General features: G+C 35.9%; 1 protein-coding gene across 1 annotated transcript in view; it reads right to left on the reverse strand.

Moving 5' to 3' along the window:
* DNAI7 (dynein axonemal intermediate chain 7) overlaps positions 1-15,014 on the reverse strand; it is an 88,553-nt gene that overhangs the window by 65,898 nt on the left and 7,641 nt on the right. The window contains exons 3-6 of the mRNA XM_043441336.1: positions 10,984-11,068; positions 9,261-9,352; positions 6,484-6,585; positions 5,271-5,408 (exon numbers count right to left, since the gene is read on the reverse strand). Coding sequence (XP_043297271.1) covers positions 5,271-5,408; positions 6,484-6,585; positions 9,261-9,352; positions 10,984-11,068 — 417 coding nt within the window. The remainder of the gene's footprint in view (positions 1-5,270; positions 5,409-6,483; positions 6,586-9,260; positions 9,353-10,983; positions 11,069-15,014) is intronic.

Here is a 15,014-nt window from a genome sequence, read left to right on the forward strand (position 1 = left end):
TCATCTTTGATTTCCTTCATCAGTGTTTTATAGTTTTCTATATATAGGTCTTTTGTTTCTTTAGGTAAATTTATTTCTAAGTATTTTATTCTTTTCATTGCAGTGGTGAATGGGATTGTTTCTTTAATTTCTCTGTTTTCTCACTGTAAATGTATAGGAATGCAAGGGATTTCTGTGTATTAATTTCATACCCTGCAACTTTACTATATTCATTGATTAGTTTCAGTGATTTTCTGGTGGTATCATTAGGGTTCTTTATATAGAGGATCATGTCATTTGCAAACAGAGTTTTACTTCTTTTCCAATCTGAATTCCTTTTATTTGTTTTTCTTCTCTGACTTCTGTGGCTAGGACTTCCAAAACTATGTTGACTAGTGGTGATGAGAGTGGCACCCTTGTCTTGTTCCTGATTTTAGAAGAAATGCTTTCAATTTTTTGCCATTGAGGATAATGTTTGTTGTGAGTTTGTCATATATGGCTTTTATTATGTTGAGATATGTTCCTTCCATGCCTGCTTTCTGGAGAGTTTTGATCATAAATGGGTGTTGAATTTTGTCAAAGGCTTTCTCTGCATCTATTAAGATAATCATATGGTTTTTATCTTTCAATTTGTTAATGTGGTGTATCACATTCATTGATTTGTGAATATTGAAGAATCCTTGCATCACTGGGATAAAGCCCACTTGGTCATGATGTATTATCTTTTTAGTATGTTGTTGGATTCTGTTTCCTAGAATTTTGTTGAGGATCTTTGCATCTGTGTTCATCAGTGATATTGGTCTGTAGTTTACCTTTTTTGTGGCATCTTTGTCTGGTTTTGGTATTAAGGTGATGGTGGCCTCATAGAATGAGTTTGGGAGTTTGCCTTCCTCTGCAATTTTCTGGAAGAGTTTGAGTAGAATAGGTGTTAGCTCTTCTCTGAATTTTTGGTAGAATTCACCTGTGAAGCTATCTGGTCCTGGGCTTTTGTTTGTTGTAAGATTTTTTATTATAGCTTCAATTAACTTGTTTGTGATGGGTCTGTTAAGATTCTCTATTTCTTCCTGGTTCAGTTTTGGAAGGTTATGCTTTTCTAAGAATTTGTCCATTTCGTCCAAGTTGTCCATTTTATTGGCATATAATTGCTCATAGTAGTCTCTTTTGATCTTTTGTATTTCTGTGTTGTCATTTCTTCATTTTGATTTCTAATTTTATTGATTTGATTCTTCTCCCTTTTTTTCTTTATTTCTGCTCTGATTTTTCAGAGCCTAACTCACCCAGGAGAAAGGAAAAATTCAACTGCAATAGGCTTTAGTCATTCCCTCTCACCTAAGAGAGGACAGGAAAAGTTAAAAATACTTGTGGATTCATTGTCCAGAGACATAGGATTACTTAAAGACTGAGACCTAATCACAAGACTACAGAACTCTTCCTTCCCACCTCACCACCACATTACACAAGGCTTATTTACAACAGTTCTTTTTACCCAGAACATCATATCTGGCTATCAAGAAAAAAGTACAAGGTATACCAAAAGGCAAAAACCACAATTTGAAAAGATAAAGCAAGCATCAGAACCAGACATGGTAGAACCAGACAGACATGGTAAGATTTGATGATCAGAACAGGAACTTAAAACACCTGTGGTTAATGTGCTATGGGTTCTAATGGATAAAGTAGACAGCATGCAAGAATTAGATGGGTGATGTAAAACTGAAAGATGGAAATCCCAAGAAAGGACCAAAAAGAAATGCTAGAGGTCATTTCAACAGAAACAAAGAATACCTTTGATGGGCTTATTCCTCTACTGGACACAGCTGAGGAACGTATCTCTGAGAGTATTTATCAATAGAATCCTCGAAAACCAAAAAGCGAAGAGAACAAAGACTGAAAAAAGCCAGAACAGAATAACCAAGGACTTTGGAACAACTTAAAATAAATGTGGCACACACATAATGGAAATACCAGAAGGAAAAGAAGGAAAGAAACAGAAGAAATATTTGAAATAAAAATGGCTGAGAATTTCCCTCAAACTAATGTCAGACACCAAACCACAGACTGAAGAGTCTCAGAGAATACCAAGCAAGATAAATGCCCCAGAAACCTATTTATGCATGTTATTTTCAAAGGACAGAAAATAAAAAATAAAGAAAAATTCCTGAAAGCAGCCCAAGGGAAAAAAACACCTTACCTTTAGAAGAACAAAGTTAAGAATTATATCCAACTTTTCAGAAATCACACAAGCAAGTAGACAGATATTCAGTGTTGGGAAAAATTAAGGCACAGTATGATCAAGGAACAACAAATAAGTAGCAGAATTTAATTTTTTTTCCTGCAGAAGACAGCACCAGCTTTATTTTAGGAAATAATCACATGCAATGGATAGGATTTTTTTACTCTAATCAGAATAACCTTTTGATGTGCTGTGAAGCATGAAAGCAATGACTGGGTAAACTCAGCTGAAAAGCAGTACAGCATATGAAGAATAAAAGAGTAGAATTTAATTCTGAACATGGACATAGATAATATATAGAAAATTTCTAAAGTAAGAGAGAGAGCATAGTCGTGCTGGGTAGTGTGGGCTCAAGCCAGAAATCTGGGCTTCATCTTCACCCTCTTACCAGTGGCATGATCTGGGACAAGTTATTTAACATCTGAGTCTCACTTTCTTCATTTGAAAAATGGGGATGATGGTGCCTACCTCACAGGGTTATTGGAGTTACTTCGCGGCAGCAACATGAGTAACCTGAACCAGGCTACGAATGTCTGCCACAGTAAGGGTTGCATAAGAATCTGTCATACAAATAAATTTGATAATTTGGAACTTGATGTTTACCATGGAATAGAGATCAGTTGCATCCTACTCTTTGCAACCCCACGGACTGTAGCCCATCAGGCCCCTGTATCCATGGAATTCTCCAGGCAAGAATACTGGAATGGGTTGCCATTTCCTACTCCAGGAGATCTTCCTGACCCAGGGATCAAACCCACGTCTCTTGAGTCTCCTGTATTGGCAGGTGCATTCTTTACCACTGAGCCACTTGGGAAGCCCAACCATGGGATTACTGCTATCCAGTTCTTTCCATTCATCTTGTGACTTCTTGCTTTAGTTTCCTGCTGTTATTGATTACTCTCCTTGTCTGTCTCCTATTTTGTTTTACTTATCCTTTTCTCATCTTCCCTACTATTTATTATTTCTGCTTCTATACCCCACATTCGTAACAGGAAGATGTTATATCCAGCTCATCACTGGTGAACTCTAGTACTACTTCCTGCTGCCTCTGCTATTTAAAGAGCAGTAGATTCCTGGACCAGCATCATGTCATGGCAGCCTCACTGGGAGAGAGGATATGAAAGAACACTGTGTGAGGACTGTATTAGCATCCAAACCCCTCATGGGAGGCTCTTTGGAATCTTTGGAAAGGCAGAGTAAGGCTCATCTGAGGTCTCGTAGGGGACCATAAACAAGTCACTATTTGTTTCTTCATGTATAAAATGAATCTCATAAGCTTGTTTTCCAGATTAAATTAGGCAAACATATTATGACCTTAACAGTCTGGAGTTATTCCACTTTATAGGCACATGGAAAAGTAAACCACAGTGACAAGAACTGTAACATGGTAAGGAAATGAAACAAAAAGCATTAGAGGATAAAAGGACCAAGAGGAGTGAATTCTTTCTGTTGGTGTTGTTCAGTTGCTAAGTCATGTTCAACTCTTTGCAACTCCATGGACTGTAGCACGCCAGGCTCCTCAGTCCCTCACTATCTCCCAGAGTTTGCTCAAATTCATGTCCATTGAGTCAGTGAAACTACCTAACCATTTCATCCTCTGCCATCCTCTTCTCCTTTTGCCTTTAATCTTTCCTAGCATCAGGGTCTTTTCCAGTGAGTCAGCTCTTCGTATCAGGTAGCCAAAGTTTCCATTGTTACATTGGTGTATCTAAGTGTGGATTCCTTTCTGTTTATCCTAACTTGGGATTTGTTGGGTTTCTGAGGATTCTGGGAAATTTTCAGCCTAATGAATATTGTCTCTTCCTTATTCTACATCTCTTTCTGGTACTCCTTTAGTCCTTTTTGCTCCATTATACATGTCTGTTAACTACTCCTTGATAATTTTTCATCTCTTCATTGTGCTGTATTCTGATAAATTCTTCCAATCTAACTACTGACTCACTCATTATTAAGAATTCTTGGTAGAGACATTACTGTTTTGCCTTCATTATGCTAAATAGGAGCCAATCAAGTGCATATCATCACCCTTTGCAGTGTAGGTTTTCATCTATTATCCACATTACCTTTCTGAGGCTCCCAGCCATAAAAGGGTCTCTGATAATACTTGCTACCTTGCTTGTACCTTAGGCTTGCCTCCTGATGCTCCTTTAAACCAATGCAAAGCCACAAAAGAGAAACAAATAGACACTTTCTGGGAAGCCACTGACTTTGACACTTGTCCATTTTTCTGAATTGTCTTATGGACTCCAAGATTTTTCCTTTACTTTCCTTTGAGCTAGGCAATGGATTTAAATGTCACAACTTTTTTTCCTGGCATTTTTAAGTGTGTGGTAAAGTGGTAGTGCCTCAGGTTAACCTATCCATCCTATTCGCAGAAATAGAAAGTAGGATATTCTTATTCATCTGTGTACTTTTAGTGCTTAAAAGAGGTGCTTGGCTTATAGTTAACATTAAAAAAAAATATGTGTAATGAATCACTGAAGAGTGGATAATTCTGGCTGAAGATAAAATCATACACTTCTACACTGTTACCTACGTAAATGGATGCAACTTGATTTTTTTCTGGAATTGGATACACTTACAGTTAATGTTACAGTTTTGGACTTCCCTGGTAGCTCAGAAGGTAAAGCGTCTGCCTACAATGTGGGAGACCCAGGTTCGATCCCTGGGTCGGGAAGATCCCCTGGAAAAGGAAATGGCAATCCACTCCAGTACTCTTGCCTGGAAAATCCCATGGATGGAGGAGCGTAGTAGGCTACAGTCCGTGGGGTGGAAAAGGGTCCGACACAACTGAGCAACATCACTTTCACTTCCACTTTTCACAGTTAATGTTTCAGAATTGTTAGGCTGATCTTACCTAAGGTGGTGAGAGGTTTTGAGGAATGGTAAAAATAAAAAATAAAAATAAAAAGATGAGCAAATATTTTTCTTCTTAACCAAGAAAGTAGTAGTGTTACTAACTGACAAATACAATAATTTATTTCTATTTTTGGAATCAATATCAGGCTATTTATAATTTACATAATTTAAAATCACAGAATAATGCTTAAATACTTACATTTAGCACTAGTTTACTCTTCTCAATCACTTCCTCTAAAGTTTCATTGGTTTCCTCTTTCCACAAGGTAATAAAAGTATTCATTTCTTGGGCTATTGAAGGATCAGGACTCCCATCACATTGAATGTAGTGTTTCCACTGTGGAACAAAAATGCTTGCAAGTTCTCACTGATGAAAATTCAACCAAAGATTAAATTACTTCTTTTTCAATATATGAACTCTTATAAACTAGTTTTCCAATTCTGGTGAAAAACATATTATGATTTTAGTTACTTGAAGATGTCTCTAAAATACCCAAATATCTCTTCATCAATATAACTTATAAGCTTCAATAATTCAAATAAATATAAATTATATATATTGTCACATTTCACTTTTAAAACAGTGTTTATGAGATGATTTTGTTTTGCTTTCCTCACTAATCACATAGCTTCTGTCTTTACACAAGTTTAACATCTGGGTTAATTTATATTTCTCAAATTATTACTAATTATTAATTGCCATGTCATTTTAGTATGTCATTCCATTCATTGTGTAGTCTATGCAAACTCTACATTTGTAATCGCATTGTTTGTGTGTGTGTGTGTGTGTGTGTGTGTGTGTGTGACTTATTCAGTCGTGTATGACTCTTTGCGACCCCATGGACTGAAGCTCACCAGGCTCCTCTGTCTGTGGAATTCTCCAGGCAAAAATACTGGAGTGGGTTGTCATTTCCTTTTCCAAGGGATCTTCCTGACCCAAGGATTGAACCTGGGTCTCCCACATTGCAGGCAGATTCTCTACCATCTGAACCACCAGAGAAGCCCAATCATATTGTGATTACAATTTTTTTGCTTTAAGTTATACTATAATCTTTGCCATATTATTACAGTTTTTCCTTTTTAACCATTGATATTGTTTCCAAAGCTGCACTGTTTTGAACAACACTCACTGGCCTCAGGGTCAAACTTTTTATATTTTAATTTAGGATAATTTCCTCAATAAAAATTCCAGCAAATTAAATCAAAGGATATAAAAATGTCAAGGATTTTATTGACAAATAGATTTCTAAAAAGCTATATGAATTTAATTTGCTACAAGCAAATGAGAGAGATTTGTCAGATTAACTTTTTTACAGACACATTTAAAGTTTCCTGTTATTAAGATGGATATAGGATTATAACTCCCTCTTATGGTATAAAAGTGTTAGCTAAAAAAATAAAATCAGTCTTACCTGGGAAAGGAATCTATCATCTCGTTTCAATTTCTCTGCTTCAGGAAAACATGCTTCTAATAAATAAAGTTCTTCAAGCTCTTCATTTCTCCTTTCTAGATCCTGTTTCATGGGGATAGATACATTGATCGTTTTTAATTTCAGCTTTGTATTTTGTAAGTGCGTGTGTGTGTGCGTGTTAGCTGCTTAGTCGTGTCCGACTCTTTGCAACCCCAGAGACCGCAGCCCACCAGGCCCCTCTGTCCATGGGATTCTCCAGGCAAGAACACTGGAGTGGGTTGCCATTTCCTACTCCAAAAGGAACTAAAGAAAGAAAGAAAGTGAAGTTGCTCAGTCGTGTCCGACTCTTTGCTACTCCATGGACTGTAGCCTACCAGGCTCCTCCATCCATGGAATTTTCCAGGCAAGAGTACTAGAGTGGGTTGCCATTCTTTTGTAAGTAGCATCTAAAATTTACTGGACAAATATTTAATTTCAAGATGAACACTACAGTTAGTTTAAATGTAACTAATATTTCTAAAAGGTTTCATCTGAAACAGTGGTGTACATAGTGTGATATGCAGCTACCAGGTGATTCCTCCAAATTCTTTCGGGATCAGTGAGGTCAAATCTATTTTAATGAAAATACTACGACTTTATTTGCTCTTTTTACAGGGTACACATTTGCAAGATGGTGTAAAATTGCTGGCACCTTTGTACAAATAAAGGCACAAGCTTTATTAGTGGTCATATTCTTCAGGGGAGAGGGGTGATAAGTAGCCAGGTTCACATAAGAATGACCTGATGAAGAAGTAAAAATTATTAGTTGTATTAAATGTAAAAACTTAAGTATATGTCTTTTGATATTCTGTGTGGTAAGATGGGAAGAATGCATAGAGCACTTTTGCTGCACATCAAAGAACAATGCTATCTTGAGAAATAAACATCTGTGCAACTGTTTGAGTACTTTGGCAGACCTTCTGTCAGAAATGAATGAACTGACCATGTCACTTTCAGGAAACACTGCTGCCCTTGATAAAATTCAAGCTTTCAAATAAAAGTTTGAATTTTAGAAAACTTGTATCCACTACTAGGGAGCCTGACAGTTTCCCAATCCTTAAAACCTTTTCCTGTTTGACTGGAGTTGACACTAATGCATGTGATCTTTTTGATAATGAATTACAAGAATACATCAACATTTGGAAGCAAATAATTCAGTGAACCATTTTCTTCCAAGCTATCAAGTCTTGATGTTGCAAAATCATGTGTCAATAGAAGATCTATTCAGAGTATAAAAATAGATCAACATTTTAGTGTAGTAGAGTACATAAAGTTCATTAATTTGGTTTCAGATTCCACATTAAGATGCTACCACCTATTGAGTTTCAGTATAGTATCAAGGCAAGAATCCACAATTATCTGAAAGGCTGTTGCAATATTTCTCTTTTTTCCAACTATCTGTATGAGGCCAAATTTTCCTTCTTTATATTTACTTCAATCGAAACAACACACACTGTAACAGATGGATAATGAATAATGAAGTAGGGAGGAGATCCAGGAGGGCTTCCCAGGTGGCACTAGTGGTAAAGAACCTGCCTGCCAACGCAGGTTAGACGTAAGGGATTCAGGTTAGATCCCTGGGTCGGGAAGATCTCTTGGAGGAAGGCATGGCAACCCACTCCAGTATTCTTGCCTAGAGAAATCTCATGGACAGAGGAGTCTGACAGGCTGCAGTCTACAGGGTTGCAGAGTCAGACATGACTGAAGTGACTCAACATACATATGAGATCCAGTTGTCTTTTGTTAAGTCAGACATTAAAAGGGCTTTAAGAGATATAAACAATGCCACTCATTTCCCTAATTTAAATATACATTTATGTGGTAACGGATGTTAACTAGACTTATTGTGGGACCATTTCACAATACATACAACTATTGAATCATTATGTCATACATTTGAAACTAATATAATTTTATACCTGAATAAATATCGCAATTGCTTTTTTCTTTAAGTATGTTTAATGTGTTTACTTTTTAATTCATGTTTACATTTAACAATGTCTAATCTCTATTAATACAATAAATATTTTGAAATTTCTGTTTTAATTTCTTTTTTTTTAGCAAAAAGTTGTTTTAATTTCTAATATGATAAATATTGATATATATAAACCATCTAAACAAAAACTTCTTGGGGATCTTCACTTTTTAATAGTAATGAGGCTTTGTCCTGAGATTAAAAGGTCTCAGAACTACTGATCCAATAATGAAGAAACCTGGTGAAAAAGAGAAGTGAAATTTTAAAAGAAGAGGTAGAATTTGAACATTTTTTGGTCCCTATTTAATTATCTATAAGATAGATTGAGAATAATAACTTAATGGTTATAAGCATGAGCTCTGAAGCAAGACTACTTTTGTCTAAGTTTTGGCTATGAAATTTATTAGCTGCTTAATCTCTCCATATTCCCCAATTTCCTCATCTGTGAAATGTGGGTAATAATTTACCCACCATAACTTTATGGTAGGATCAAATGAGTTAAACTAGTTCATACAGTCCTAAATATCATGGGTATCTATGGAAGAGAATGATATTAAGTGGCCAAATAGATCTGATTGCTGTTGTTTTAGTTAATAAGTCATGTCTGACTTTTTGTGATCCAATGGACTGTAGCCCACCAGGCTACTCTGTCCATGGGATCTCCCAGGCAAGAATACCAGAATGGGTTGCATTTCCTTCTCCAAAATAGATCTGACAGCCACACAGTTTGTCTTCAGTAATAATGTCATTAAAGTTTACTTACTTTTGCTTCCAGTTTTTGCAATTTTTCATTCTCAATTCGTTGTATTTCAAGTCTTTCCATTTCTTCTTTTTCATATTTCACACGTGCCTCCTCTAAAGAGCAACAGAAAGAGAATTTTTTAGTCTGTTTTTAAGCACTTAAAGTGATTTCAAATATTTAAGATACAGTGGTGGTAGAATACTAGATATAAATCACAACCTTTATCATGTGGTAGAAATAAAATTGCCAGATTTCTTTCAAAAAAACAACATGACTCTCAAAATTTCTGGCCCACAATTATATTTCTCTTCTCCAAAAAGTTTATAGCAATCTAATAATGATTTTAGTAAATGAAAAGCGACAGATGTATCATGGATAATTAAGAAGAGGTAAAATCTTCAGATTTCCATAATCTCGTGACATCCACACCATCAGAAGTAACTACCTAAATTTTCTCTTGCTTTCACTGTTAAAAAATAAAATATGAAATATATGTTAAAGAATAACAGTTTAACCCAAAATAATAAAACATTCCCCAAGCAGTAGGTCCTGATACTGTATTCTTATCATAAGTCACCTAAAGGATTTATATGATTATTAATAAAAAAATCAACTTGGAAACTAATGTGCTGGTGGTGCTCAGTTGCTAAGTCATGTCTGACTCTGCGATCTCATGGACTGTAACCCCATCAGGCTCCTCGGTCCATGGGATTTTCCAGGCAAAAATACTGGAGTGGGTTGCCATTTCTTCCTCCAGGGGATCTCAAACATGCATCTCCTGCATTGGTAGGCAGATTCCTTACCACTGAGCCACGTGGGAAGCTAAGGACAGACATTTAAAACCCAAGTATGAATCAACTGATGTTCTTCATGTTAAAAGCTACAACTATCTGAACTATTCAGATTTTTAAAGTCACTATTCGGTATTTTAAATAACCAAATTTTTATTAATTTCTACCTGACATTCTTTAACAAATGAAAATCCTCTTTAAACTTGACAAATAGATATTATTACACTGTAAGAACCTAGGCTGCTCTATGTTTCTTGGTAGTATATATTTCCCATATTTAAGAATTCTTACTGCACAATCAGCACCAAAGCTCTCAATTTAATCAGTAAGTAATGATACAAGCACTTCAAGATAGGATTGCCATATTTAGCAAATAAAAATTATAGGATGCTTAGATGAATTTGAATTTCAGATAAATAATGGACTATTTTTTTTTTGCTTCAAGTATATCCTAAATATTGCTGGCTAAATTATCCCAAATTATCCATTGTTTATCTGAAATTCAAATTTAACTGGGCATCCTGTATTTTATCTGCAACTCTCCTTCAAGATATATCTGAAAGCAATTGCTGGGTATGCTGTAAAAAATAAACAGCTACTATAAAACACTGTTGTTTAGTTGCTAAGTTGTGTCTGACTCTTTTGTGACTCCATGGACTGTAGTCCACCAGGCTCCTCTGGTCCATGAGATTTCCCAGGCAAGAATACTGGAGTGGGTTGCCATTTCCTTCTTCAGGTGATCTTTCCGACCCAGGGATCAAACCTGCGTCCTCTGCGTTGCAGGAGGATACTTTACCACTGAACTACCAGGGAAGCCCATTGTAAAACATTAAATTCAAAAAATTAAAAATTTCGAAAATTGTCTTTAAAAAGTATTGACTGGGTAACAGAAATGCCAACCTATTGTTAGCATTACCTGCATATGAAAATAGTTATCACTGTGTGTTTTATACCTTCCTCTTTTTGTCGTTTCTCTTCTTCCTCTTGTAACTGCCTCAACCGGTCAGCTTTGGTGATTTTCTTTTTCTTACTGCCAGACTTAACAAAGGTTACAACTGTTAAAAAGGTTAACATGTACACAAACTACTTAAAAGCACTTTTACTTCTATGAATCTAGTCCTCTATTTATTCAAATAAGACTGCCTATTAAGTGCAAAGCCTTGACTCAGGGCCTTAAGAACAAAATACAGAAACAGTAGGAAAATTAGCATATAAATTATTCAAAGGAAAAATTGACATTGACAAGTATATACCATCTAATTCTATCATTCCCAGGTTTCACATCTTTTAAGTGGTGTTAAATAAAATTTCACTTCATCTTTGTAAGGATTAAACTAAAATATATGTAAAAATATATTTAACACTGCCACATGTCTATAAAAATTAATTTTTTTATGACTAACAGACATAAAGAGTTATTTTGCAAGTCTGGAGTAAGGAGAAATTATTTCCAAAAGCTGGGATCAAGTAAAATTTGTATAGAACAGCTAGCCTGTAAGTCTGTGCCCCAAGGATTTTAATACTTAGATATGAAGGGAAGATACCCCCAGGAAGGGAAATGCAGGCATAAGCTATAGAGTTGGGAGAGGACTGGAATGGCCCTGGGAAGACTGCAAGAAGAGGATACAATGGACTCATGACTGGAAAAGAAGGCGAGAGCCTAAGCCATGGACATTGGACATTATTCTAAAAGAACTGGAAACCCCCAAAAAGTTTTTGAGAAGATATGTGGCTATTATCTTGAAAACTAACCTGGTGTTGTGGGGGGGGGGGGGAATAATTATAAAGATACCATCATTTTGGTGACTATTAACAATTTATAAAGTCATGATACTGGAAATGCAGATGGAGGATGGATCCAATAAATATTGTATAAGGTAACTTATTTGATAATGATTAAAGCTGGAAGCAAGAAGAGGAAAGGAGTCAGAGAAGACTCAGAAAGGAAGAACAGTAGTCCAGAAGATGCAAATTAGAAAGAGGAACTGCTTAGAGAAATTTATATACAATTAGTATAACATGCTGGTGGAGCATCCAGGCAAGGCTTGCAGGCATTGAAACTGAAGAACTGATGTGCAGCAAAGAGATGAGGATTATAGAAAACAGATTTGAGAACTACCTTGGTGATGACCCCCTCCCCTCCATTTTCCCTATAGGAGAGTATAGAAAGAGAAGAGCACCATCTAAATTTAGAAATCAATTGTGTGGCTAATTCTTGGGATATACAGACTCTTGGATGACCACCTTCTCTTTTTGACTCACCAACTGCAGAATGCACCATCGGAATCTCCAATCCACTAACCCTGTCACTTTTCCACCATTCATCAATCCCCTCTTCCCATACAGTCACTTCTTACCCCATTTAGATTTCACAGTTCATCACCATTATCACTAACATGTATCTCCACCTCCCCCACATTCTTCTCCCTCTGAGAAGTTCAGTTGGCAAAATCCTAGTTCTAGTTAAACTCAACTCTTCATTTATTCTGTGCTAGCCACAGGGGCAGCTGAACCTTACCAGAGAAAAATACATGAGTTCATTTGTGAGCACAAATTTTAAACAGGCTCTAAGCACCATCCAGTATACCTACTACTATTTCATTCTCCTCACTCTTCAAACTCCCAAACTCCTCTTCTCTTTCCTACTCTTAAGTATTGACCTTACCTCTTAACATCACTAGAAACCTTAAGAGTGTAAGAGTGTTAGCTGCTCAGTCGTGTCCGACTCTTTGCGATCCCATGGACTGCAGCCCACCAGACTCCTCTGTTCATGGAATTCTCCAGGCAAGAATATCGGAGTGCCCTTCTCCAGGGGATATTCCCAAACCAGAGATTGAATCTGGGTTTCCGGCGTTGCAGGCAGATTCTTTACCATCTGAGCCAGCTGGGAAGCCCAACTTTAAGAATACATACCAAATTTTTGAACCTACCTCTATCTTGGCTTTCCTTCCTGTTATCCGTGGATGGACTGTATGTACCTTTTGCTACTGAAGGCTGAATCTCCCACTTTTACACTGGATCCTATCCCTTACTATCTATTTAAGATTTGGCTCCTGTAATTAACAGCTCTCAATTTTGTCCACCTCTTTGCAACCCCATGGACTGTACAGGCCAGAATATCGGAGTGGGTAGCCTTTGCCTTCTCCAGGTCATCTTCCCAACATAGGTATCAAACCCAGGTCTCCCACATTGCAGGCGGATTTCAGCTGAGCCACCAGGGAAACCCCAATTAACACCTCTAGTTATTCACAGATTTCTCCCTCCCTTTTACTTCCCACTCTCTCTTTTGCTCCAATGCTGTTACCCTTTATTTCAGACTGCCTAAAGGGAATTGCCCGCTGACTCCACGTCCCCATTTTCTGGATGCTCCATTCCAATCAGGCTTTCATTTCTATTGTACCATTTAAGCCTCTCTTGTCATGGAAGCTTAAGATGGTCATGTTTTCAATGACAATGGCCAATTTTCAGCCCTCATTTTAATTGTCATCATCATTTGACAAAGTTTTCTTTCTCCATCTTGAAATATTTTCATTAGGCCATCAGGTTGATACTGATTTTGCTTTCTCCCCTCCTTAGACTTCTTTTCTGGCTTCTCCTCCTCAGATGTACTTGATCAGTAACTTTTAAAATTATTTGTTCATATCCCTAAAATAATGTTGAAAAGCTATGTACCCCTTCACACATTTTTAAGCTGACACTGAAAACTTTTAACCACAAGTTTAAGTATGTAAAAGAAAACTGTAACATCACTCTTTTAAATATTATATCCATCATTATTTAAAATATACCCAGTGGATCTACACAATATAGTGATTTAATGGCCAATTTCAATTAAAAATGTGAACAAGCTTTTTTTTAAAATAAAATTTTCTAATCCTTTTTTCTTTGATTTCATATTTCCATTCCACTCACCCCACAGAATCTTACCCTAATGTGATACACTTGAAAAACTTTTGCTGATTTTCCTGTCATAAATAGGATATGGAAATGTTATAAAAATATGTATGAAAATTTCAATTTCCTTGACTCTAAGTTTCTAAGCAATATAAATTTTACTCTGGATTGAGTTAATTTTTAAATTATTTTGGTATACAATTGAATAAAGCAACATTTTATATTACAAATTTTGGTAAGTAAATATTAAAATATAAACAGTAAAATTTTACTAGATATGCATCTTTTGATGAGATGATTGGGTTTTTCCTTTTCCCTGATTAGTTCACGATCCAAGGATAAATGTTAGCTATTGATGAAGAAAATAAGGATTCAGACAGATTCTATTTTAATTTTTACAGGTACAGAAAATGAGAAATCTAGTTTATATTAAAAAGCAAATGAAATAGGTTATAGCTATATCATGCAGTTTTTCAAATTCTTTCCACAACAGATGCCAAAAATTATATTGACTTGTCAAAAAAATTACTTCTACACTAATCACTAATTTTTGTGATGATGTTCTTGTTTTTCTTAAAAGTATTACTACATATGTATATATTCCTAAACAATATAGTTTTCTTACTTTTGAATTTTACATAAATCAAATTCTATTGTATGAATACAACTGTAATTTATTAACTTACAGTCAGTAAGTATACATAACAAAAAATTACCATTGTAACCATTTTTCAGTGAGCAGGTCAGTGGCATTAAGTACATTCACATTGTTGTACAATGCTCACCACCATTCACCTCCAGAGCTTTTTCATCATCCCAAACCAAACTCTGTATCCTTCAAACATTAACTCCCTGCCATGCCTACAACCCAGCCCCTATCGATCACCATCCTACTTTCTGTATTTATGAGCTCGATTACTCTAGATATTTTCTATAAGTATAATAATACAATATTTATCCTTTTGCGTGATCTACTTCTTTATGTACAAATTGTGGTTTGCAAGATTCATCCAAGGGGGGATATAGCTGCAGCTGTGTATTTTCATTGCTGAATAGTAACTCGTTATTTATCCATTCTTCTCCTGATTGA

This window comes from Cervus canadensis, chromosome 21 (assembly GCF_019320065.1).
Source record: "Cervus canadensis isolate Bull #8, Minnesota chromosome 21, ASM1932006v1, whole genome shotgun sequence".
NCBI lineage: Eukaryota > Metazoa > Chordata > Mammalia > Artiodactyla > Cervidae > Cervus > Cervus canadensis.